At 38.7% G+C, this 25,018-nt stretch overlaps 1 protein-coding gene across 1 annotated transcript in view; it reads left to right on the top strand.

Moving 5' to 3' along the window:
- The first annotated feature begins 960 nt into the window (after window positions 1–960).
- LOC127568573 (apoptosis-stimulating of p53 protein 2-like) overlaps window positions 961–25,018 on the top strand; it is a 75,113-nt gene continuing 51,055 nt past the window's right edge. The window contains exons 1-4 of the mRNA XM_052012488.1: window positions 961–1,399; window positions 17,803–17,950; window positions 18,448–18,567; window positions 24,610–24,686. Of these exons, the coding sequence (XP_051868448.1) occupies window positions 1,373–1,399; window positions 17,803–17,950; window positions 18,448–18,567; window positions 24,610–24,686 (372 nt within the window). The 5' untranslated portion in view covers window positions 961–1,372. The remainder of the gene's footprint in view (window positions 1,400–17,802; window positions 17,951–18,447; window positions 18,568–24,609; window positions 24,687–25,018) is intronic.

Below are 25,018 nucleotides of genomic sequence, written 5' to 3'. Positions count from 1 at the left end.
CATGCCCTCTTCTCATTGCTACCATTGGGGAGGTGGTACAGAAGCCTGAAGACCTACACTCAACATTTTAGAAACAGCTTCTTCCCCTCTGCCATCAGATTTCTAAACAGTCCATGAATACTACCTCATTTCTTTCTTTCAAATTATTTATTTATTTTGTAATTTCTAGTCATTTTTATTTCTTTGCACTGTCCTGCTGCAGAAAAACAACAAATTTCATTTCATATGTCAGTGATAATAAACCTGATTCTCATTCTGAGGTGGATTATTATCTAAATGGAGAGACTGCAAATGATTGAAATTCAGAGGGATATTAGTATTCTACTGCATGAATCACAGAAAGTTAGCAGGCAGGTCAAGCAAGTAGTTAAAAGGCAAATGGCATGTTGGCCTTTATTGGGAAGGGGTTTGAGTTTAAGTTTTGGAGGTTTTGTTATAGTTGTTCAAGGTGTTGGTGAGGCCATTCCTGGAATACTGACCATTGTTTTGATCCCTTTACGTAAAAAAAATGATTATAGTAGCATTGAAGGCAATCCAAATGAGGTTCACCAGGCCAATTCCTGGGATGAAAGGGTTGTCCTATCCAGAGAGACTAAACGGTTTGGGTCTGAATTCCTTGAAGTTTAGGAAAATGATAGATGACTTATTCAAACACGTAAGATCCCAAGGGGGTTTGACAGTGTAGATGCTGAGATGTTCTCACTAGTGGAGCGTCACGAACAAGGGGACATAGCTAAAAATTAAAGTAAACTGATATACTCCAGTCTTACAAGAGATCTGCTAGATATGCGTGCTGATGTGAAATAGCAGGCAAAACAAGAGGGCACTGGGAAGCGATTTGCTTACACTAGGAGGATAGGTAAATATCTCTTTCCAGATCATGCCTGTTTAAAAATCAGCTTCAATGACAAAAACGCCCGTGAAGCAGAGTGGTCACGTTGCTATGCAAAGCCCATGGCCGGCCCATTTCCGGCCGTGATGTCATGCGGCGTGCGTCATCGTGTGCCGCCTGTTGTGGTGGAGGGGATTATCGTGGTGGAGTCGGGGAGGGAGGGAGTGGAGGAAGGAATGAGGGAGGGAGAGAAGGTGGTGATCGCCGGCAGGCCTGCTGTGATTCCTGACCGATTCTGAGCGAAGCCGCTTCCCGCAAGCTTGTAAGCGGGCAGGTTCCCTGCCCCCCTCCCACTGCCACACACACCAGCCCGGGTCGGCGGATTGTGTGGAGCTGGGACCGGGCTGCAGGAGGAGAAAGTTTGTGAGGAGGGATCGGTCGGGGTGGTCGAGCAGGCCGCGCACTCCGCAGCTTCACCCTTCCACTCCTCCTCATTTATTTTTCGCAGCGGACGGAAGAAGACGACGAAATCCCGGTTAAATGCGGTTCGCGTCCAAAATGATGCCAGTAAGTTTACTTGTTTGATTTTTTTTGAACAAATTTACAAAATATAACTGTTAGTATGTCATCTGTTGATTATCCTGCTATTCTCATGGACATCTGGTAATGGAGACGATGCAATTTATACGAAAATGGAACTTCTCAGTAGCTGTGTACAATGTGTCGCTACTGGAAGATTTTTCACCTTTACCGAATACTATAGCGAAATCATCAACGGATCTCCCTGTTTCCTTTTTGAAGTTGTTGTTTCCCTCCTTCGTTCTACCACGTACTATTTAAAACCATACGGAACATTTGATCCAAGGCAGGTTAAGTGCTAATTTAAGGATCATTTGATTCCGTGGTTATAACAAAATAGTATAGTATTTCTGACGAAGTATGTATAGCATTTGTTTTCATTTTAAAATTTGCGTTCTCGCACTTCTAATGGAATTTTTTTAAATTTACTTCATGACAGCAACCAAACCTCCCGCCGCTTAACTGTGTAAAGATTATTTTAATGCTGGTTCTAATTATGTTTCTTCACAAATATTCCCCGATCTTTTTTATGATTTATGTATGGAAACCTATAGGTTACAAAGGAACTAAAGGTATGTCATTATAGAACATTAAAGGATGGGAATCCTTAAAAATATCTGATGCTGAGTTGTTATTGACAGTAATGACATCTGTGCCTTCTGCTTGTACGTTGTCTATCAATATCTGGTTTACAGGAATCATTGTATTTGATTGGAAGAGAGAAAATTTGATTGAGTTAACCAAAAACACAAGAATAATTAACTATTGACTAGGTGATACCTTTGTCCTACATTTAGATTGCTGTTCAAATATGAAACATAGTAGGAGCTGGGAAGAATAAGCAGCTGTCCAAAAACAGGATTATGGTTTGATTACTTCTGGAATGGATTACAGCAGGAAGACTTTTGTTAATGTGCCCTCTATACATTTTAGTGCATTTTCAGAGTTAAATTGAGAATTCAGTTTCTTCCCCATGCTGTTTTAATCATTTGGATATCTAACTGCAAGGGAAAAGTGTTGATGTGGTTCTTGAGATCTACAGATGTAGTATCACTAAAACAGACCTTTGTTAATGTGAGCTGAATCCTGGAGAAATTGTCTAAATTGCCAGAGATTTAGGTGCACAAATGCATCTATGGGATCTGCTGTGCTTTATGTTCATGACCTTCAGAAATAGAGTTTAAGTAATATTTACTAGAAAGGTGAATTTGATAGAACAATTATTGGCACTTCAAATTAAATTTTCCACATGACTCTTATCCAGTAACAGAATTACCACCTACAGTTGGTAATGCCTGAGATGGAGATGGAAAGATTGAGGAAGGAGAGAGAGGTGTCAGAGATAGTCCAAGTGAATTGGAGAGCAGGGTGAAAGTTTGTGGCCAAATTTATGAAACTGTCAAGTTCCGCCAGGGTGCAAGAGGTGACACCAATGCAGTCATCAATATAGCAGAGAAAGAGTTGAGGAATGGGGCCGGAGTAGGCTTGGAAAGAGACTGTTCAATGTAGCCATGGGCCTCGCATGGGCCCCAGCTATGCCTGCCTCTTTGTCGGCTACGTTGAACAGTCTGTTCCAAGCCTACTCCGGCCCCATTCCTCAACTCTTTCTCTGCTATATTGATGACTGCATTGGTGCCACCTCTTGCACTTGTGCGGAACTTGACAGTTTCATAAATTTCGCTACAAATTTTCACCCTGCTCCCCATCCCGCTCCCACCCTGGGAACCTTCTACTGCCCCCGCCATAGGTGTAACACCTGCCCTACATCACCTCCGTCCAGGAACCCAAACTGTCCTTGCAGGTGGGGCAGAGATTTACCTGCACCTCCCTTAATATCATCTACTGCATTCGGTCCTCCAAATATGGCCTCCTCTACATTGGCGAGACCAAAGGCAGATTAGGTGACCGTTTCGCAGAACACCTGCACTTTGTCTGTAACCACGATCTGCATTTCCCTGTTGCCAGTCACTTCAACTCCCCCTCCCATACTATCACAGATATGTCAGTCTTTGGCCTCCTTCACTGCCAGGAGAATTCCAAGCGCAAACTGGGGGAACAGCACCTCATTTTTGTCTAAATATTGTTTGTGGGTGGGGCAAGTGGAGAAATGGAATATGCTTTCATGCTTTAAACTGTTCTATTCTCACTTTTTATCGTTTGACACTTGAGATTGAGATATCATCCTGTTTTCCTCTAAATTACAAAAGACAAGTGGCAACATTGAAAGCAGCAGGTGTCATTCTGGACATGGATAACTAGAAAACCCAGATGAACTGGTTTGACAGTTTGAATGGAAGTGCATTTGTATATGTGTATTTAGGGTTTTATTGCAATGTGCATTATAGGGAATATATGTCGTCTTTACATTAAAGACTAGATAATGTGTGTAGAATTGGAAGTTTTTGAATGCTGAATTTGTGCTCGATGAAGGAGCTTAGAATTAAGCTCAATGCAGAATTAAGCTCAGAAGGAGTTCAATCTGATATTCGTCTTTCCTGGCAGCCATAAAGCAAAACCTGATACCAAGCCTGGGAGAAACTGGTGTTTAGGAGTTTTTCCAGTTTAAATGCCTCTATTAGAATAGCTGAATTATGAAATACAATTTGATTAATGCAATTTGCTCCTCTTATTGCCTCAATCCTTTTCTAGATATAAATTGAACTTTTAGAAGCTTTTTTTCAGCTGATTGTTGATATTTGCTATTTATTAGTGAATACTGTGTCAAGCAAGAACTGTGATCATTTCACAGTTTCTTTTGCTTTCTATTAGTCTGACAGTTTGCTACTTTTCCTTCATAATCATGTATTTGCATGCATATACTTTATTAACACAGTTTTAAATTGGACATCAGTCTTGTGGACTTTCAGAATTGTGAATGTTTGGCCCATATCTTCCCATATTTTTCTCACAGGTGCTTGAGAATGGTTCATAACAGAATCCAAACTTGAGTCCATCACTTTGATGTCAGTATTGTGATGATTTGTGTCAGGAAGGAAAATTATTCCACGATCATGTAAATTATTTTGAATAGAGTAGTAGCCAGCCTGTTGGTTTCCTAGCTGAGATATTATTTTCAATGTCAAAATTATAACACATCTAGGAATTATAACAGCACAGGAAGTTATTTATGTCATTAAGTTTGTTCTGCCTCCCAGCAGAGCAATCCTATTAATTTTATTCCCTGTATCCCTGCAAATTCTTCCCTCTCTTGTGCCTAACAAATTATCTTTAAAAGCATTGATTCTGTTTCCGTTACATCTACAAATAGGTCGTAACTACTTTCACATTTGTCCTTGCATCATTTTCAAAACAAAATTAAATCTATTTCCAGTTCTTTGAACCATCTACTAAAGGGAACGGTTACTTTCTATGCACCTTATCCAAACTAGTAATTTGTATCAAATCTCCTCTCAGCCTCCTTTGCTCCAGGAAAAGGAACTCCAGTTGAATTTTTATAGCTGCAACCCTTCATTCCTGGAACCAGTGTAATAAATCTTTATTTTTACTTTCATATCCTTCCTAAATTGCAGTGACCAGAATTGCTCCATTTGTGGCCCAATCTGTCTTTTGTATGCATACAACATTTTCCTGTCTTGCACTCTTTGACTACTACTTATGAATCTCAGGATCCCATATGGTTTACCAACCACTCAAGGATCTATGCACATGTATAATAAAGTCTTTTTGTTAGACAGTGCCATTTTGTCTGTTGTCTTTCTTGATTTTTTGCCAAAGTGTATAATTTCACAATTCTCTGTATTAAAGTTCATTTGCCTCTTGTTTATCCATTCAGCTGGACTCTCTATTCTTAAAAAAGAGAAATTGACAGACAAGTCTGTAGGGAAGCAGAGTGATGCTTTTAATGAATGATTTTGTTTGGGAAATGATGATGGGGTGAAACTTCTAGCATGTTATTACCTCAAAGATTAGGATAAGAATAATTTTTTAAAAGGATGGAGTAAATAAGAGCTTAGGGGTGACATTAAGGGAAGTAATTAAGAAAGTAAAATACATAACAGATGTATTAGTGAAAAGAAAATCTTAACTGTGATGTAGAACCAATAACAATTTGTAATGATGAAACAGTTGCTATTGTTTACTTGATAAGAATTCTACATCAGTTTTTACTGGAAAATAGGATATTAGGAAGGTGGTTGAGAATAAAGAGAATGATAATAACAGGGCAGAAAAAAAATCATGTCAATGACTGATAATTGAAATTCAGGAATTTCCTTTTGAGGTTTAGTAGTTGAGGCTGAAATTATTAATATGCAAGATGAGATGCATGAGGAAAAAGAATTTCACAGTTGTTACAGCACAGAAGGAAGCCATTCAGCATATCATGTATGTGCTAGCTCTCTATCAGATTATCTCTCTGGTTTCACGTTGGCCCTATTTCCACAGCCTTGCAAATTTTTCATTGCCAGTTATTTATACAGTTCACTTTTGAAGGCTACAATGCCTCCACCACATCTGCAGCTTCCAGCTACACACTGCCAAATTTTTTCCTCAAATTATTCTTATTTTCTTCCCCACCCCCCACCATATCTGTGATTTCTATTTCTTGACCCCTACACTAAATGGAACAGTCTCCTACTAACAACTTTGCAGTTCCATCATGACTTAATATATTTCTATCAAATCTCCCCTCGCTCTTTTCCAAAGGAAACGGTCTCAGCCTCTTTAATATATCCTTGTCACTTTACTCCCTCACCCCAGGGAGCATTATCTCAAAGTTGAGGGACACGGAGCAAAGTGGAAATTGATAATTATAACAAGCCAATGTACTGTTCCCATTATTTCCTTCCATAATGGTTTTGTTTGGTTGCATTGAGTGTCCCATTGCTGTTTCGTAACTTTAATGTATGTCACTGAGACCTAAGTTCAAATCTCAAAATCTGACTGATGTTTGAAACGAAGAATAGGTAGCTATATTCAAAAGGAGGAAGAACAGGAGTTCCTGCCTAAATAACCCTCCATCTCCCTTCAGCTTAATTTTTTGTTAGAATAAATAGGATAAAATGGGAGCATGTATTTAAGTATAATTGCATTCTCTCTGAAAGGCGGCAGATCGGAATTTGATATTTCATGTGTCAACGTTTTAAGCACTGATTTTAGTTGCACAGTGAACAAAAACCAATGGCATAGAAATCTGAGCATTTCCCATTTGCTAACTGCTACTGTATTTAAAGTTTTTATTTTTTTTGGGAAGACTTGTTGTTCATGGGGAACTTGGGTGAAACAATTGTCTTATTAACAAGAAGGTACTTAAGTCACACTGTTCAAAATAGCGAAATGTTCTAAGGTCTTTCATGATACAGAACTTTGGGGTTGGGGGCATGGATAAAGCTTAGTCCAAGAGTTGTGTTTTAACATGTCTTAAAGCCAGGAAGGGAAGTTGAGACAGTGAGACGTAGAGACAGCTTTAAATAGGTTTACTGTTGTCACATCCATGCCATCCATTTCATCACATCAGTACATCAAGGTAGTACAAGGGAAAAGCAACAAAAGAAGGCAGAGTAAAGTGTTGCAGTTACAGAGAAAGTGCAGGTTGCCAATAAGGTGCAAAGCCACGACAAGGTAGATTGTGAGATCAAGAGTCTATCTTATCGTACAAGAGGTCTGTTCGACAACAAGACAGAAGCTGTCCTTGAGCCTGATGGTACGAGCTTATCATTGGAGGAGGTTAAGATCAGATGTGTTAAAAGCATATAAAATTATGAGGGGCATTGATGGGGTAGATAGCCTTTTACCCAGGGTGGAAATGTCAAATAGCAGGGGGCATAGCTTAAAGGTGAAAGGGGGGGAAGTTTAAAGGAGATTTGCGAGGCAAGTTTTTTTCTAATACATAGTGGTAGGTGCCTGGAATGTGCTGCCAGGGGATGAGGTGGAAGCAGATACAATAGTGGCATTTAAGAGGCATTTAGACACGCACAGGAACAGGCAGGAAATGGAGGGAGATGAGATTAGTTTAAATTAGTGTCATGGACATCGTTCCTGTTCCTGTAGCGGTTAGCATAACGCTATTACAGCGCCAGCGACCCAGGTTCAATTCTGTAAGGAGTTTGTATGTTCTCCCCACGTCTGCATGGGTTTCCTCTGGGTGCTCCGGTTTCCTCCCACATTGCAAAGACGTATGGGTTAGGAAGTTGTGGGCATGCTATGTTGGCGCCAGAAGCATGGCAACACTTGCGGGCTGCCCCCGGAACACTCTGCAAAGATGTTTATCACTGTGTGTTTTGATGTACGTGTGACTAATAAAGATATCTATATTGTGTTTATAAAAAAAAAGCTTTGTCAAATTGAAATTCTTGATACCTTGAAGAAACTTACTGTTGTTCGCTCATGGACAAATATAAGATAGTTGTGGAGTTGATTCCTTTTACATTTATTTGTTACTCGGATGTGGATTTCACTGGCAAAGCTGGCATTTAATATCTATCTCTAACTAAGGAAGCAGTTAAGAGTCAACAACTTTGGATCTGGATAGGTTGTGTGGCAGATTCTCTTTCCAGCAGGACCTCAGTAAATTTGATGGATTTTTCAGACAGTTCTGCTGTTTTATCATTGCTGTTGCTGAAATTAGCTGCTTTTGAATTCCAAAGTAATGATGTTACTTCAGTTTAAATTTACTAATTATCTTGGTGGGTTCAGTGATCCAGAACAGTAACTTGATCACTGGACAATTATACATCTTTTTGTGACAAATTGTACTGCTTCAGCACAGTACAATACCAATGTCTAGCTAGTAGAATAGAAAATTGACCAGTTGTGACCGTCCACAAAAAGCAAAAGAAATCCGATCCAGTAACTATTGGTCAATCAGGCTACTGTCAATCTGCAGCAAAGTGATGGAAGGTGTTAATGACATTGGTCAATGGCATTTACTCACCTGTTGACTGATGCCCAGATTCCATTTTGCAGAACCACTTGGTTCAAGTCTTCATGGATTTGATCAAAGCGTGGTTTAAGGAGCTGAAATCTAGAGTGGGGTGTGGCATCAGGTAGTGTTTAACTGTGTGACACCAGGAAATTCTAAAACTGAGGTCATTGGCCAACAAGGGGGAAATACTCCCATGGTTAGAATCATACCTTGCACAAAGGAAAATGTTTGCAATTTTGGATATCAATCATCCCAGTCCCAGGACATTGCTTCAGGCCCAAACATCTTTAGCTGTTTGTCAATGACCTCCCTTCCAACTAAGTATGTTGCTGATTGCAGTGTTGAATTTCATTTACCACAGCCCAGCGAGTGAAGTAGTCCGTGCCTGCATGCAGCAAGACTTGGTCAAGTCCCAGGCAATGACTGTGGAGTCATAGAGTTGAAAACAGATCCTTTAACTCATCATGTCCATGTTCACCGTTGAACCCATCTATACTAATTCCACTTGCCCACATCAGGTCCATTGGCTTCGTGCCTTGTCAATGGACGTGCTTGCCTAGATGCTTCCTAAATATTGTGAGAGTATCTGACTTCACCACCTCCAGACTCTGCAAATAACAGCACAGTCCAGACTCCAATCACATACTGTGTGTGTGTGTGTGTGTGTGTGTGTGTGTGTGTGTGTGTGTCCTATGCCCTCTTGTCCAACACACTCCCACCATGGGTAAAAGATTCCTACTGTCTACCCCTTTCATAATTTTGTATGCTTCTATTTGGTCACTCCTCAGCCTCCTCCACTCCAGGGAAAAGAAACCCAGCCAATCTAATCTCGCCATATTACTAAAATGCTCCAATCCAGGCAAATCCTGGTGAATCTCCTTTGCACAGTCACATCCAATAGTGTGGCACCTAGAACCATCTTCAGCAACCGAGTTTCATCTTGATATTCAGTGGCATTAGCATTGAATCCCCCACCATTAGTATCCTGGGGTCACCATTAACCAGGACCAACTACATAAATACTGTGATGACGACCAGGTCAGAGGCTGGGTATTCTGAAGCAGGATACCCCAAAGCCTTTCCACCAACTACAAGGCCTAAGTTAGTAGTGTAATGGAATACTCAGTACTTGCCTGGATGCATGCAGATCCAATGATTATGAAGCTCAATGTCTTCCAAGATAAAAGAGTTCACTTGATTGGTTCTTGATTAACCCCATCCACAACATTAATTCCCCCACCACTAGCGAACAATGGCTGCAGCGTGTACCATCAACGAAATGCACTGCATTTTGGCCCAGCAACTCCCAACAGCATCACCCCACCTCTGCCATCGAGGTCACAGACAACAGATGCACAGAAATGCCACCATCTGGCTGTTCCTCTCCAAATTTCATACCATACGGACCTGAAAATATATTGCCATTCTTCATCGCTGCTGGATCTAAGTCATACAACTCCCTACCCAACAGTGAATGTAGTGGTTCAAGAAGGAGGTCACTCAAGGGCAGTTAAGTATTTGCAATAATGCTGCTGTTCCAGCAACCCTCATCCCCAAAAATGAATTTTAAAAAAATCTAGTTTCATTGGTAGGATCAGAATCAGATTTTTTTTTATCACTGACTTGTATGATGTGAAATTTGTTGTTTTGTGGCAGGAGTACAGTGCAAAGACATAAACATTATTATAACCTACAAAAATAAATAAATAGTGCAAAATAAAAAGAAATAATGAGGTAATGTTCATAGACCATTCAGAAATCTGATGGTGGAGGGGAAGAAGCTGTTTCCGAATCATTGAGTGTGCATCTTGAATCTCCTGTACCTCTTCCCTGGTGGTAGTAACAAAAAGAGGGTATTGCCCCAGATCATGAGGGTCCTTGGTGATGGATGCTGCCTTAGAACATAGAACAGTACAGCTCAGGAACAGACCCTTGGGTCCATGATGTTGTTCCAAACTAAATCAATTAATCAAATGCCCAACTCAACTAATCCCTCTACCTACACAATTTCCACATGACTCCATTTCCTGCACAATCATGTGCCTATCTAAGAGCTGCTTGAACGCCTCTATCATACTTGCCTCCACCACCACCACCCCTGGCAGTGTATTCCGTGCACCCACCACTTGCTGTGTATATTTAAAACAAACTTGCCTTGCATATCTCCTTTGTACTTACCCCCTCTACTTTAAATACATACCCTCTAGTATTAGACATTTCAACCCTGGGAAAAAGATATGGGCTATCTACTCTGTTTATGCCTCTCATAATTGTTTAAACCTCTATCAGATCTCTGCACAGCCTCCGCTACTTCAGAGAAAACAACCCAAATTTGTCCAACCTCTACTTAAAGCACATGCCCTCTAATCCAGGCAGCATCTCTTCTGCACCCTCTCCAAAGCCTCTACATCCTTCTTTAATGGTGCTACCAGAATTGAATGCAATACAACAGATGCAGCCTCACTAAAGTTTTATAAAGCTGCAACATAACTTCCTGACTCTTAAACTCAGTTCCTCAACTAATAAAGGCAAGAATGCCATACACCTTCTTTATTACCATATCAACTTGTGCAGCCACTTGAGGAACCTCCTTTTGAAGATGTCCTCGATGGTGGGGAGGGTTGTGCCTGTGATGGAGCTAGCAGAGCCTACAACCCTCTGGAACCTCTTGCGATCCTGTGCGTTGGAGCCTCCATACCAGGTTGTGATGCAACCAGTCAGAATGCTCTCCACTGTACATCTATACATCCATAGAAATTTGCAAGAGTCTTTGGTGACATACCGAATCTCTTCAAACTCCTAATGAAGTTGAGCCACTGGCGTGCCTTCTTTGTGATTGCATCAATGTGTTGCCCAGGATCAGTCCTCCAAGATGTTGATGCCCAGGAACTTGAAGCTGCTCACCCTTTCCACCACTGACCCCTTGATGAGAACTGGTATGTGTTCTTCTGACTTCCCCATCCTGAAGTCCACAATCAATTCTTTGGTCTTGCTTACGTTGAGTGCGAGACCACTCAACCAGCCAATCTATCTCATTCCTATATGCCACCTCATCGCTGTCTGAGATTCTACCAACAACATTTGTGTCATCAGCAAATTTATGGATGGTGTTTGAGCTATGCTTAGCCACACAGTCATGAGTGTAGAGAGGGTAGAGCAGTGGGCTAAGCACGCATCTCCATATAAGGAAGTTGCCGAGGGAGGTAAAACCTGTACTTAAATGGGCACCTAACCTAAATTTGAGAAACTTGTTTTTATTGTTCTGAAACTTTTTAACAATGTTGTCTTTTAATTATCTGGTCTTGTTAATACTAATTATTTTAAAATATATTCTGCATGTAAAGCTGAACATTGTAAATAGAAACGATTGTTTCTGGAGCACTTCATAGTTTGTGCTTAGTCCAATTTAGTTATTGAGTTGCATGACTACACTCCTTCCATGTGCAGTATGAGGATTTTGCCCTAATTGTTAAGGTAAATGTTGTGTTTTATTGGTACGTTAATGTTTCCCACTATTTTGACAATAAAGCTGAATTTTGGCTACATATCCCAGCAGATAATTTGTCAGATTTGTTTATTTTTCCTCTGGAGTTGTGTGTTTGGGAGAAAGGGAAACACCAAAGTGGTTTGATCACCTAGATTATTTTATGAAAAAATAAAAAAAATTAAGCGCTGGAAATATTCAGCAAGTCAGAAAGCCTTTTGTAGAGAAAGAAGTGGAGTTAATATTTCAGATATTCCTTGATTTACAAAGAGGTTATGTTCTGGGGAATGTTATGTGAAAAATTAGCACATTTGCTTTCACATTTCTCCAGTTCTAACAAAGGGTAGTTGGCCGGAGACATCTACTTTTCCTTTCTCCGCAGATTGGATGATTATATCCAGTACTTTTTCTTTCAGATTTCCAGCATCTGCGGTTTCTTATTTTTATCTTATGGCCATAAAAATGCCCTTAATAAACATGAATTTTAATTTTTAGCTCTAAATTTACAGAGCTTTTTTAAATCATTCCAATTATTATAACTTGCTTCATCTAAAAGCAATGGACAGAAGTACTAATCAGTTTCCCTATACAGTTTACAGTGGGGCTGATATTGTTGCAGTGAGTAAAGAATGGCAAAAGTTCATCTGTTTATTACACCTTTAATTAGTTTAAATGGCATTTCATTATTTATGATGAGACTCTGAAAACATAGCTCAGGAAATCTATTGAAAAGATTTGAAAAGAGCAATACAAGTCTTGTCATCAAACAGGAATGAAGCAGATGCCTTCTATGTCTTTTGATCAGTCTATCAGTGCACTGAAAAACTATTTCAGGTCATAGTGACTGTTTATGTTTTTTAATATACTTTTGAATCCATAAGCTTTACATATTGCAGGCGAGGATATTTTTTGGAGAATAGAGAGAGTAATATTGGTGATAATTTGCTAAATGTTTTGTTTGTCAGATAGAATTATACATACAACTCTCAAGCTTTGTAACAGTTTTGGAAATAATTTTTTGAGAATTCAATGTGTGGTTTCTTACTGATCAAATTGTGATGTTAAGGCTTAAATTGAAATGGTTTAAGTTATTCTAGTTTATACTTGCACACTTCTTTTGCGTCTTGTACTGTGACTAATTTAACAATAAAACATTTATATGAAAATAATAGCTTGGATGTCTTCATTCATTACTAAGTATACTAGGGAGTACTGACTAGAACAGGTGTTCCTCAATTTATGAATGGGATATCCTTGAAGACATTGCATTAAGCAAAAATGAGCAAATTGAAATAGAGTTTCCCATTTTTTTTAATGTAATAACTCTGGTTGTATTCTAGAGCTCAAAAATCTTGATCAAAAAGCCTAAACATTTAAAGATACATCAAAAAAATTGGAATGAAATATTTTAATAACAATTACATTTTAAATTATGATTTATAAAAATATTACTCTTTTTTTTGATGATCCTCATCAAGTGAAACATAAGATCCTGAGAGATCTCAACAAGTTGGATGTGGAAAGGATGTGTCCTCTTGTGGGCAAATCTAGAATGAGGTGCCCTTTCTTAAAAATATGATTTAATACAGATTAGTCAAAAAAAATTCTGAATTGTTTTAATACAGATATAGATAGATAGATTCCTGATAAGCAAGGGAGAAAAATTAGGCTGCAAATTAAGGTTGCAGTCAGATCAGCCATGATTGCTTGTAATTTGTATTTTTGTATTTTCACATGTAAGTCATATTTGTGACTTTGCATTTCGAGACAATGGCAGCAGAGCTGGGAGGCAGAGTTGTTACTGGTTCAGGATGATGGTGGTGCTGGTGTTTCTGAGCTTGACTTTAATGGTGGAGGTTTTTCCTGTGACTTGCATGGCTAATGAATGGCACTTAAAGTTATAAATAGAAAGCTGTGCGGCTTTTTTTCATTTCATAAAGCTCCTTATATATGGCATTTTCTAGCACGAGACCATGTATATTGCTGCAGTTTATATTGGGATTATCACCTTTGAAGATGGCTATCACTTTCTCAATATCAAAGGGCGCCTCCAAAATTCTGTTGGCAAGCAACCTATTTTGGTGGTGTTGGTGTTCTCTTGTTGGCTTCTCACTCCTCTGTTGCTTTATCTTAATTTGATCATTGTTTGTAAGCCCTTTGGCAGGATATTCCAGTAACCCTTAAATGATCTGCTGATCCATTTCATCAAACCAAGCCTTATTCCAGCTTCTGCCCTCTTTCTTTCCAGTCCTGATGAAGTGTCTTGACCTAAAACATTGACTGTTTATTTCTCTCCATAGATGCTGCCTGACCTGCTGAGTTCCTCCAGCACTTTTGTGAGTGTTGCTCTAGATTCCAGCATCTGCAGAATCTTTTGTCTCTGTGAAGCCTTATTTGCCAATTTGATAATGTCAGTTTGGAGTTTTCAAGTTGTAAGCCCAGGAGAGTTGTGCACACATCTGGCTGTAATTTCCCCCATTTATTGGTGAATGGATTACATATTTCAGTAGGCACTAGTATGGTTATATTAATATTATACCCTTTCCACATTTCCAGACTGTCCGGATTGTCATTACCATTTGACTCCATACTGCAGTAAGTAAGCCCTGAACATGGTGACATAACAATGCAGTGATGTTTCGTGGTGAAAATGCCAGATGGATGTTGTGAACCTTACCCTCAGTTAACCAGTGGTCCGGGACATTGTCAACAATCAATAAGGCTCTGTGGTCCAGGTTATTCCTCACATAATATCTTTAACTGGAGGAGGGAGAAACAAAATGATATTATCTTGGAAGAACAGCGCTGTCATCCAGGCTTCTTTGTTTGATTTCCATTCCGCTGGCAGATTGGCCTTTGAATATCCCTTTTGAGCCCTTGGATTCTCTAATAAATACTTGGGCCTTTAAGCCACCTCCAAGGGGAAGAGTAGTGTGATCTTTGGACTCTTTAAGCTTGGAGTAATTTTCTCATCCCTTGAAATGAAGGTTTTATCAACGTTGAACGCTTGTCTCGAAGAGTGGCCACCTTCCTTTCTAATGCATTTTCACTCCTTTGGAAACATTTTCTGCCACCACAGTATCTGCACTTGCTGCCACCTCACAAAAGTCAAATATCACACAGGTCTGCGCATTTCTTGATGTGTTCAAATCAGCCGTAGCTGACTTTCAATGTACTCGCACTTTCAGACAATACATTACCCATGTCACTTTCTTTCATAACAATCTTGCTTTTTCCAGGATCATCAAATGCAAGGATATTTGCCATTGATTCTGATCTTCTAACCACATTCTCTCTGTTGTAACATCTCTGCACAATGTATGTTATTATTTAAGGTTTTAATAAATGGCAAATGTCCAACAAACTCAAATTTTTCACTTGTTTTAATTATATCCAGAGCATTAATAGTTAAAGCTGGCTGTGATGGCATTGTTGTCTGAACGGCCAGGGCATTTTGAAGTCATCTTATAAAGGATAAAATTTGATGAATCTTAATAACAAGAGGATTACAATATAAAAGTGAAAATGGTATTAAAGGAAATACTGCATAAATTCATTATGGATGGAGATCGGTATGCATTTTGAGAAAGTCAAAAAGCTTCATAAATTGAAGACATGCTCTTAAAGGTCTGTGAATCTAATATTTGTTCATCTAGGGATACATTTCACTGTGTTTCAACATACATGTGACTAATAAAGATATCTTATCTTGCATGTATGCTATTTTGTACTGGCATACTGGTGAGATTTACATTCATTTTCCAATCATTTTAAAAATGAAATGGGCTTTTTGTTTTATTTCCTAATCTTATTCGGGGAAGTATGTAACATTAAAAGCTCGCAGAGCATCACTATATCAATAGAAGGAAGCTCAGCTTTAGTTTGGGATATAGTATAGAAGAAAAGCTTTCCTGTAGCTAGGGCTACAGTGATCCTACAATTGTTCAGCAACTACATTATTTCTTATCGTAATCCCACCTACAATACATCACTTCTTACACCACTTCCTGTTTTCTTACTAGCTGAGTGTTTGTTCATGTGAACAGGAGACATTGGAGGTTTGTGCAGCTGAGATATTAGCATGGGAAAATTTTAAAAGCTTCTTAATAAAAGCTGTGTAAATGAAGTGTCTGTGTTTAGGAGAAAGTATTTTGCTTCTTCACATTAAAATAATTTGTAAATATGTACATGATATCTGTTGTGTAGTAAACAATTACTGCAAAGGTTTTGCAGCCAGGTTCTCAATTCATTTTCATTTCCATGAGTTTTAAGTTATCATGGGGAATTTGATCAGATATTTTCTGTCTCCATAAATATAATGTTGACAGATAGGTTATTCTTCACTTTTGTCACCATGTCAAAAAACTCAACCAGATCCACCAGACATGTTGGCGCCGGAAGTGTGGCGACACTTGCGGGCTGCCCCCAGAACATTCTACGCAAAAGATGTATTGCACTGTATGTTTCGATGTACATGTGACTAATAAAGATATCTTATCATCTCTTTTACAAATCCAGGCTGGTTTACTTAGATCAACTGAAAATTGTAAAAATGTGACTGAATGTCATCACAAGGCACCCAATGTCAGCAATATTTGGACCTACTTGCGTTAAAACTCTGGGGTAGAAATGGTTTGATCCCAGGGATTTATTGCCATCTTTGGTTTCGTTGAGTAGAATTTGCTTACTGCATGCTGGCAATACTGAAGGGACTTGCTGACTATCAGCTGTCCACTCCTCAGCATATCTTGGATCTCAGCCCGTGTGAGTTGAAAGGAGAAGGTGGCGGCTGTTGCTGGACTCTCCACTGAGCCCAGCAGTATCTACTGATGAATTAAGGAGAGGGGCAATTTGCATTTCATATCCAACCCTTCAGATTTATGTCAAGGATAGCTGCCATATGAATGGCAACCCTGGTTATTTGAATGGGGTGACCAACCCTCGGGGGGAGGGGGGGGAGTGCTGGAGTTGTTTTATTTTTTTATGATTTCAGTGTTTTTTGTTGTATTTTAATGAGTTTAGTTGAATTTACTAGTTCATGAAAATTCAATTTAGTAGAAAACTTATTTCGGTCTATCTGCATTTCTGTTCCAGTGGTATTCATCCCTCCTAGGCTCAAATTGTTCCTTACTGAGCTAATATTGTTCTAGTACACCATCTGTCCCCTTCATTTCCACCCCCCCCCCAATCACTATCACCTCCCTAAACCTGCTGACTGGTCAGGTAATTATTTTATTCGACATAAGTATTTAAGTATTGCTGAGAGGAAATTGCCCTTCAAATTGTGTCATGAGATATTCGCATCTACCCAAGAGAGATGAGTGGTTTAATGACTCATTTCAAAGGTGAATCTTTGGCAGTGCAGTGTTCTCCTCAGTACTGAATTGTGGTGTCACCTGTGGTTATGTGTTCCCTTCCATAAATGGATTTACGGTAATGGACAGGGTTATGTTAAAATCAGATCACTAAAATACATTTCTAATAAAATACTGTTAAATGTCAGCTTTGTACAGATCTGCACACAACATAATTAAAAGTTATGGCATCTTAGCAGTTTTGTAAAAGGTCTTTGTAAATATTAGCCTGTTGTATAATTAGCCCTTTGTTAATGATGAAAATTTAGTTAGGAAACTGAAGGATTAGAAAAGTTTTATTTTCTAACTTCAATGAAATTCTAAAATAAAAATCCAACACATGCTAATTTATTTAATAAATATTATTTAAGTTATCAATGCTATTGGGGGGGGAAGTATTCAAAATGTTAGCATTATGTAAATTTTGGAAAACTTCAAGTGTTCAGTTTAAATCTAACAATGTACAGTCATTCTGTTTATTTAATCTGCTATGAGCTACTGTTGCTTATGCTACCGTTGGTTGATGAGGGGGAAGAAAATCAAACCTTTTGGCTGAATGTAAAATTATGAATTGGTTTGAAGTATGACCTAAGTTGGGGGTGATGGTTAGAGAAGTTTTTTTTAAAAGAAAAGGTCAAACCGAGTAAAGCTTTTTCTGTTTTTAATGTAGATGTTTCTCACAGTGTACCTGAGCAACAGTGACCAACATTATACAGAGGTACCAATCACTCCGGAGACCACATGTCGAGATGTTGTTGGATACTGCAAAGAGCCAGGAGAGACAGACTGTCATTTGGCTGAGCGCTGGCATGGTGGTGGTAAGTAAATCACGTTTAAGGTAGCAGTTCCACCTGTTCGATGATTTGTAGTGTACAGTAATTGTTGAACAGTCACCTATTTAAAATGTGTATTGGTGTCATAACACCAGCTGCCTTTTTGCAGTATGCTTGTTTTGTTAATTAGGCAACAGTGATGCCATTACATTAAGAGAAGCAATAATGCCATATCACAAATTTGTAGCTATCAGCTTTTGATAATCAGTTATTCACAGTAGAATGACATTTTCTCAGACCTAATTCCAATTTAGAGGATGCTACATGAGTTGGACCTGAACAGAACACATTTTTGATTGAAAACTTAAAACAGTGTCTTCATCGATATTTAAGCTTGACATTAGAGGCAGTAGATGAAATTAATGAGATAATTTGTACATCATGAATATGTAATGAGAAAGCTTTTAGAGGGACAGAGAGGTATCTGTTAAATTGTTGGAAGCCATGTTAAGGAAAGATAATTTAGTTATTCCTTTTTATAGAGCGTGCCATATCAGACAATGAGCGTATATATGATATTCTGCAACAATGGGGAGCACAGAGAAATGAAGTTTGTTTCTACTTGCGCCACGAGCGTCCACCAAGCACAATTAGGGATACAGGTAAGAATTATATTGCACTTTGCTCATGCTAATTTTGGGGAATGTTTGGTAGGCTTACATTGATTTGTTTTAAGTCAGCTTGTTGTAGAGTCATAGACCACAGAACCAGGCCCTTCGACCCACCTCCCCACACGCCCCTCTCAAGTCCATGTTGACCATTAAGTATCCATCTATCCTAATCGCATTTTCCAACACTTGGACCATGGCCTTCTCTGTCTTGGCAAATCAAATGCTCACCCAGATAATGTTTAATGTTGTTTGATTACCTACCTCCCCCATCCTTTCAGGTGTTCCAGATTCCAACTGCTCTCTGGGTGGAAAAAAAACCTTCCTCTGATCCCCTCCAAACATCATACCCCTCTTCTTAAACCTATGCCTTATAGTTTTGGATATCTCTATTATGGGAAAACATTCCTCACTATCAACCCCATCTATGCCCCTCATAATTTTCTATACCTCTATCAGGTACACGTTCAGCCCTCCAAGGAAAACAAAACCCAGCCTATCCACTTACTCCTCCTAACTGAAGCGTTCCATCCCAGGCAACATCCTCATAAATCTCTTCTGCACCAATGCAATCATGTCCTTCCTAAAATGTGGTGACCTGAACTACACAGAATGCTCCAGGTATGGCCTAACCAATGTTTTATAAAGTTGTACCATGACATCATAGCTTTTGTATTCTGTGCACCTAATGAAAGCCAGCATCCCATATGTCATCATCATTAGATGCATAGAATATAAGAGCTAGGACATCAAGCTTAGGACTTAATCTACCTGTGCTGCCACCTTTAGGAATCCATAGACCTGTGCATCAAGGTCCGTCAATACTCCCTAGGACCCTACCCTTATTAGATCTCCCAAAATGCATCACCTTGCATTTATCAGGATTAAATTCCATCTGCCATTGTTCTGCCCAGCTTATCGTTCTGTAACCTAAGACTATCCTTCTCATTATCACTGGTCACAGTCTTACAATTGCAAAAGCAACCCACCACTATCACCTTCTGTACCCTATTACCAACCCAACTTTGGATTGTATTTGCCAACTCGTCTTGGATCTCATGAGCTCTAACCTCTTGGACTAGCCTTCCACATGGGACTTTGTCAAAGGTCTTACTGAAGTCCGTGTAATAGTACTTGCCTTATCAATGTATCTAGTAACTTCAAAAAAAAAAGCTCAGGATTTCCCACAAACAAAGCCATGCTAACTATCTCTTATCAACCACTGCCACTCCAAGTGTCAATTAATTCTGTACCTTTGAATATTTCCAGCATCTTCCCTACCACTGAGGTTAGGCTCACTTGCTTGTAATTACCTGTATTGTCCCTGCTGCCCTTTTTGTATTCATTAATATTGTATTTTCAGTCTAATCTATTTCACATTCATGCAATTTTTAAACAATGATAGCATGTAGAATTACTTTTAGTTGATAAACAGGTTTGTATAAGCAGAACAAGTAAGTCTAGTTTGGTGTACCTGATGTAACTTCACAGGTATTTACAGTGTAGTTTTCATGGCTTATTGGGAAAAGAATGCAACTTAATCAACTGTACTCATGATTATGCAAATTTTCCAGAATGCTGACTAGTTAATAAAATTTCCTGAACTTCATTGAAAAATCAATGTATTCATTTTAATCCATTGTCAAATAAATTACCATTCTGTTGGCTATTTGCCCTTTCATATGATCATAGAAACATACAGCACAGAAGCGGGGCCCTTACAGCCCAACTTGTTCATGCTGATCAGGATGCCTGTTTATGCGAATCCCATTTGTCCGTGTTAGGCCCGTATCCCTCTACTCCATTCCTAAACACGTGCCTTTAAACATTGAGTTACTATACACCTCCACTACCTCCTCTAATTGCAATATTTAGCAAAATGGAGATTAAAACAGTGACATATTTGATTCTTAAAAGTTATGCATTATTTGATCACTTTTTCTAATATATTTATATATTTTATAATTGAGTTTTTGAAAAGTATGTTTAGGTTCTAGCCCAGAGCTGGCAGTATCCCTTTAGACAAATAGTATATTCCATTTTTTTCCCTCTACAGTCTTGAAATGAGATCTTTACATCGACAAGTCAATAGTATGAACCTTTCCCCATTTGCCAATGCAAATTTACTTTAAGCTCTGTTGTGATGAATAATACTTTAATGCAAATGTCAGAAGTAGGAGTTTGTATCTAACTCTTAAACTCCTTTTATTACTTTAAATATTTTGAGTAGAAAAATACCTTGAATTACCAGAAGACATGATAGATTTTGAGCACATATGGAGAGAATGCTGACGTACAGGTTCTCCCCAGTTTACAAACACCTGACCGGCATACACCCCATACATTCAAACGAACATGTGGGAGACTGGCAGGATGGATTTGCCAGCTTCTGTGGGGCTGCAGGAATCTTCTGCCTCGTGGGAACCGGCTTCACAGCCTGATTTCCAACTTGTGAACTGTTCGGGTTCCAAGGAGTTCACAGGAACGGAACCCTGCCATAACCTGGGGATGACCTGTATGTAGAAAAGTTAACGAAATGGACAGGTAACTGACAGATATATTTCAGTATTAAATAAAAACTGATAATAGTAGAAACACTTAGCTCAGACAGGATCTGTGGCAAGAGAAATGAAGTTAACATTTCAGAACCCAAAACCTTTCAGGACTCTTTCTCTTTCCACAAATGAGTGCTCCAGCATTTTCTGCTTTTATTTCAGATTTCTGCCATATTACTGTATATGAGCAAGTATGATTCCAGGTTCCCAAAGTGTCTGTGCTTGTAAATTCCCATTCTTTTGAGATATGACTCGCAACAGTTCCACTTGAGTGATATAGGAAGCCATTGTGACTGATTATTTACCTCCCATTTAATCATCAGTGCTACATTCACTGACTCTCAAACTAAACATTACCCAACAGGCTAAACTTTCTGTCATGCAAAAATACACTTCGTCTTTGCCTCCAACTAGCTTGCAAACTTTTCAACCTTGTGTCCTCGTCTGCATCTCCAGATCGCTGGCCATGACTTCTAATGGGAGTCACCTCCTTTGGACACAGCAGCTGTGGTCCTCCCAATGAATTTTTCCACTCCCCTAACCCCCCATGAATAACTATAGTCTCCATTTCTATATTTTTTAAAAATCCTAAAATTAACTGTATTCAGCCTAGCCCTTAGATGTTTTCTAACTGTACTGTACTCAAATGCAGCTCTGTAGAGGTCCGACGCTGGCAAACGCTGACAGATTTGTTTTTCGTTACTATTGTAAGTTCTGGGCCAATTTCTTTAAGTCTGAGCTGCAGTTGAATTTGTTGCTTTAAAAAAGAGTTTAAATCTGTTTGCTACCAGACTTAGAACATAGAACATTACAGCACAGTACAGGCCCACAATGTTATGCAGACATTTTATCCTGCTCTAAGATCTATCAAACCCTTCCCTTCCACGTAGCCCTCCACTTCTCTATCATTTATGTGACTTATTCAATGTTCAATTCTATCAGACTTATTCAATGAAACAATTTGAGAGAAAGGACTCTGTTATAATCTTTAACTCAACTCAATAATGTTTTCTAAGAAGAGAATAATAAAAGGCCAGTGTTCTTTTTAACAAGTAAGAAAAGAATCGGATTGGCATTCTGCAACATCCTAGCTCTCAATACCTCTGGTGTTCCTTTTTTTTTCCTCCATTTTCTCCATAATCTCTTCATATTTGTATTTTCATTTGATGTACAGAAAAAAAGCTTTTGTTTAATTAACCAAACGATTTTATATTCTTCATTAAGTGAGGTTGGATTCAACGGTTAAAGAGTGGATATAAGGGAGTTCACAATTAATATCAATAATTTGGATAAGAAGAGCAAGTGTAATATCTCTAAGTTTGCTGATACAAAGCTGGGTGATAGTGAATTGTGAGGAGGATGCACAAAGGGATATAAATAGCCTATATGAATGAACAAAGAGCTGGCAAATTTAACAAAATTAGGAAAAATGTCCAGTTTAGTAGGGGAAAAAATAAAGGTGGAGTATTTTTCAAGGGTGGGTGTTTGAAATGTTTTGGTGTTCAGTGTGATCTGGGTATCCTTGAGCACAAATCACTGAAAGTTAGCATGCAGGAATAGTAGGCAATTAAGAAGACAAAAGAGGATTTGAGTGCAATAGATATATTACTGCAGTTACATGGGGCCCCAGTAAGTCTGCAGTTGGAATAATGTGCACATATCTACGTTCCTTATAAATGTACGTATAATAGAGGGAGTTCAGTGAAGATTAACCAGATTCCTACCTGCATTGAAAGGATTTTTCTATGAGGAGAGATTAAGCAGAGTGACCTTTTACTTTCTAAAGTTTAGAAGATTGAGGTGAAATCTAATTGACAAGTATGAAAATTTCTTACAGGACTTAACAAGGTAGATTTCAGGAATGATAGTTCCCCTCACTCGGATGTTTAGAATCAAGGATCACCATCTCAAAACAAAGGGCTCAGCCTTTCAGAGCTGAGGTGAAAATAAATTTCTTAACCCAGAAGGTAGTGAATCTTTGAAATTCTCTCTCCAAGAAGGTTGTAGAAGTGCAGTTGTGGAATATATTTGGAACAGAAGTCAAAGAGTTTTGAATATTATGAAAATCAAAGGAAATTAGTACAGGAAGGTGCTGCTGGGGTGAAAGGTCAGCTGTTATCTTACTAAACGACGGAGAGGCAAGAACAGGGATTGGTGTTGGGACCTTTGCTGTTTGTGTTGGATGTGAGAGGTTTGATTTAGTGAGTTTGCAGATGACACAAAAATTGGTGATGTTGTGGATAGCAAAGTAGGTTGTCTCAGGCTACAGCAGGATATAAATTTGACAGAAAGTTGGGAGGAGTATCGGCAGATGGAACTTAATCCTTACCAATGTGACGTGATGCATTTTGGGTAGTCAAATAGGGACGGGGCGTATATAATAAATGGTAGGGTAATAAGGATGCTGATGAACCGAGAGGCCTAGTAGTCCAAGTCCATAATTCCCTGAAAGTGGCCATACAGGTTTGATCGAGTGGTGAAGAAGGCACATGGCATGGAATATAAAAGTTAGGGCGTGATGTTGCATTTTACAAAACACTGGTTAGGTCACACTCGGAGTGTTATGTGCATTTCTGGTTGTCACACAACAGGAAGGATGTGAGAGAGTGCAGAGGAAATTCAACAGGACTTTGCATGGATGGGCTTTAGTTATTGAGAGAGACTGGATAGGCTGGGCTTATTTTCCTTGAAGCAAATGAGGCTGAGGTAGGATATTAAATTATAAAACATGTAGATAGAATCTTTTCTCATGGTAGGGGTATCAAAAACAAAGGGGCATAGGTTTAAGATGAGAGGAAGGGGTTTTAAAAGAGATCTGATAGGTAAGGTTTTTTTTCCACAGTGTGGTTGATATCTGCAATGTGCTGCCAGAGGAGGTGGTGGAATCAGATACTATTACTACGTTAAGGCATAAAAGAATATGGTCTTAATGTGGGCAAATAAGATTAGTATTGATGCGCAATAAGGTTGTCACGAATGTGTTGGGCCAAAGGCCTGTTTCTGTGGTGTTTGACTCTTAGTATCCTCTTAGCTGTTAGCATCCACTGTCATCCATTTTACTGCGCATGTATTATATTTAAAATCTCAAACTATTGTGTTGCTAATTAACTTAGTATGCATACAAATCTGGGCTTCACTTGGTGCTAAATACTAGAGATTGATGCGAACAAAGTCCGTCTCCAACTTCATTGCTGCTGTTGGGCTTCTCTATCAAATTAAAGTCTGACAATTTTCTCCTCTTAAAATGTAGATATTCACCACATGCTTTTCCTTGCTTACTTTGAGCTTGATACTTAAATATTTTAGTGCAGTCATCCAGCTTTAAGTTTTCTTCATGCACTAGGAACAATAACATTGTGTGATGTCAAAACTTTGTTTTTGTAAAACAATTCTTTCTGGGTGGAGGATGAAATTGCTGCTGCTGACCACTGATTTTTTGATGTGCTGCTTGTAATTATTACTTTTTAAATTTTTTTCACAGGTTGTTTGAGACTCCAGGATCCAACGTCAAAGAGAAACCGAGTGCAGGGTACTACAGAAAGACGAATGGAAAATGGAGTAAATATATTCAACTATCTTTTGAAGTTTACAGAATATTTATTGACAACACCCCGTCACCTATTGAGTTGAAAGTAGTGCAGTATGTATGACTCACAGCAAACAAATTACTCCAAAACAAAATCCATTTGGAGAATGGAGGAAATGGAAACTAAAGTACCCAGTATTGTGGTTACAAATAATTTCCCTCTGATTCTTTTTCTCCTCTAATTTCCCCCACCACGCCCTTCCCAACAATAATTTAAATTTACATTCCTGAACTTAAAGTTTTTATAAATTAAATTTACTTAAATAGTTTAAAGAAAGAAAATTGGGTTTTCTTGATATGCCCA

This window comes from Pristis pectinata, chromosome 3 (genome assembly GCF_009764475.1).
Source record: "Pristis pectinata isolate sPriPec2 chromosome 3, sPriPec2.1.pri, whole genome shotgun sequence".
In the NCBI taxonomy this organism is placed as follows: domain Eukaryota; kingdom Metazoa; phylum Chordata; class Chondrichthyes; order Rhinopristiformes; family Pristidae; genus Pristis; species Pristis pectinata.
This window is presented reverse-complemented; position numbering and strand designations above follow the sequence as displayed.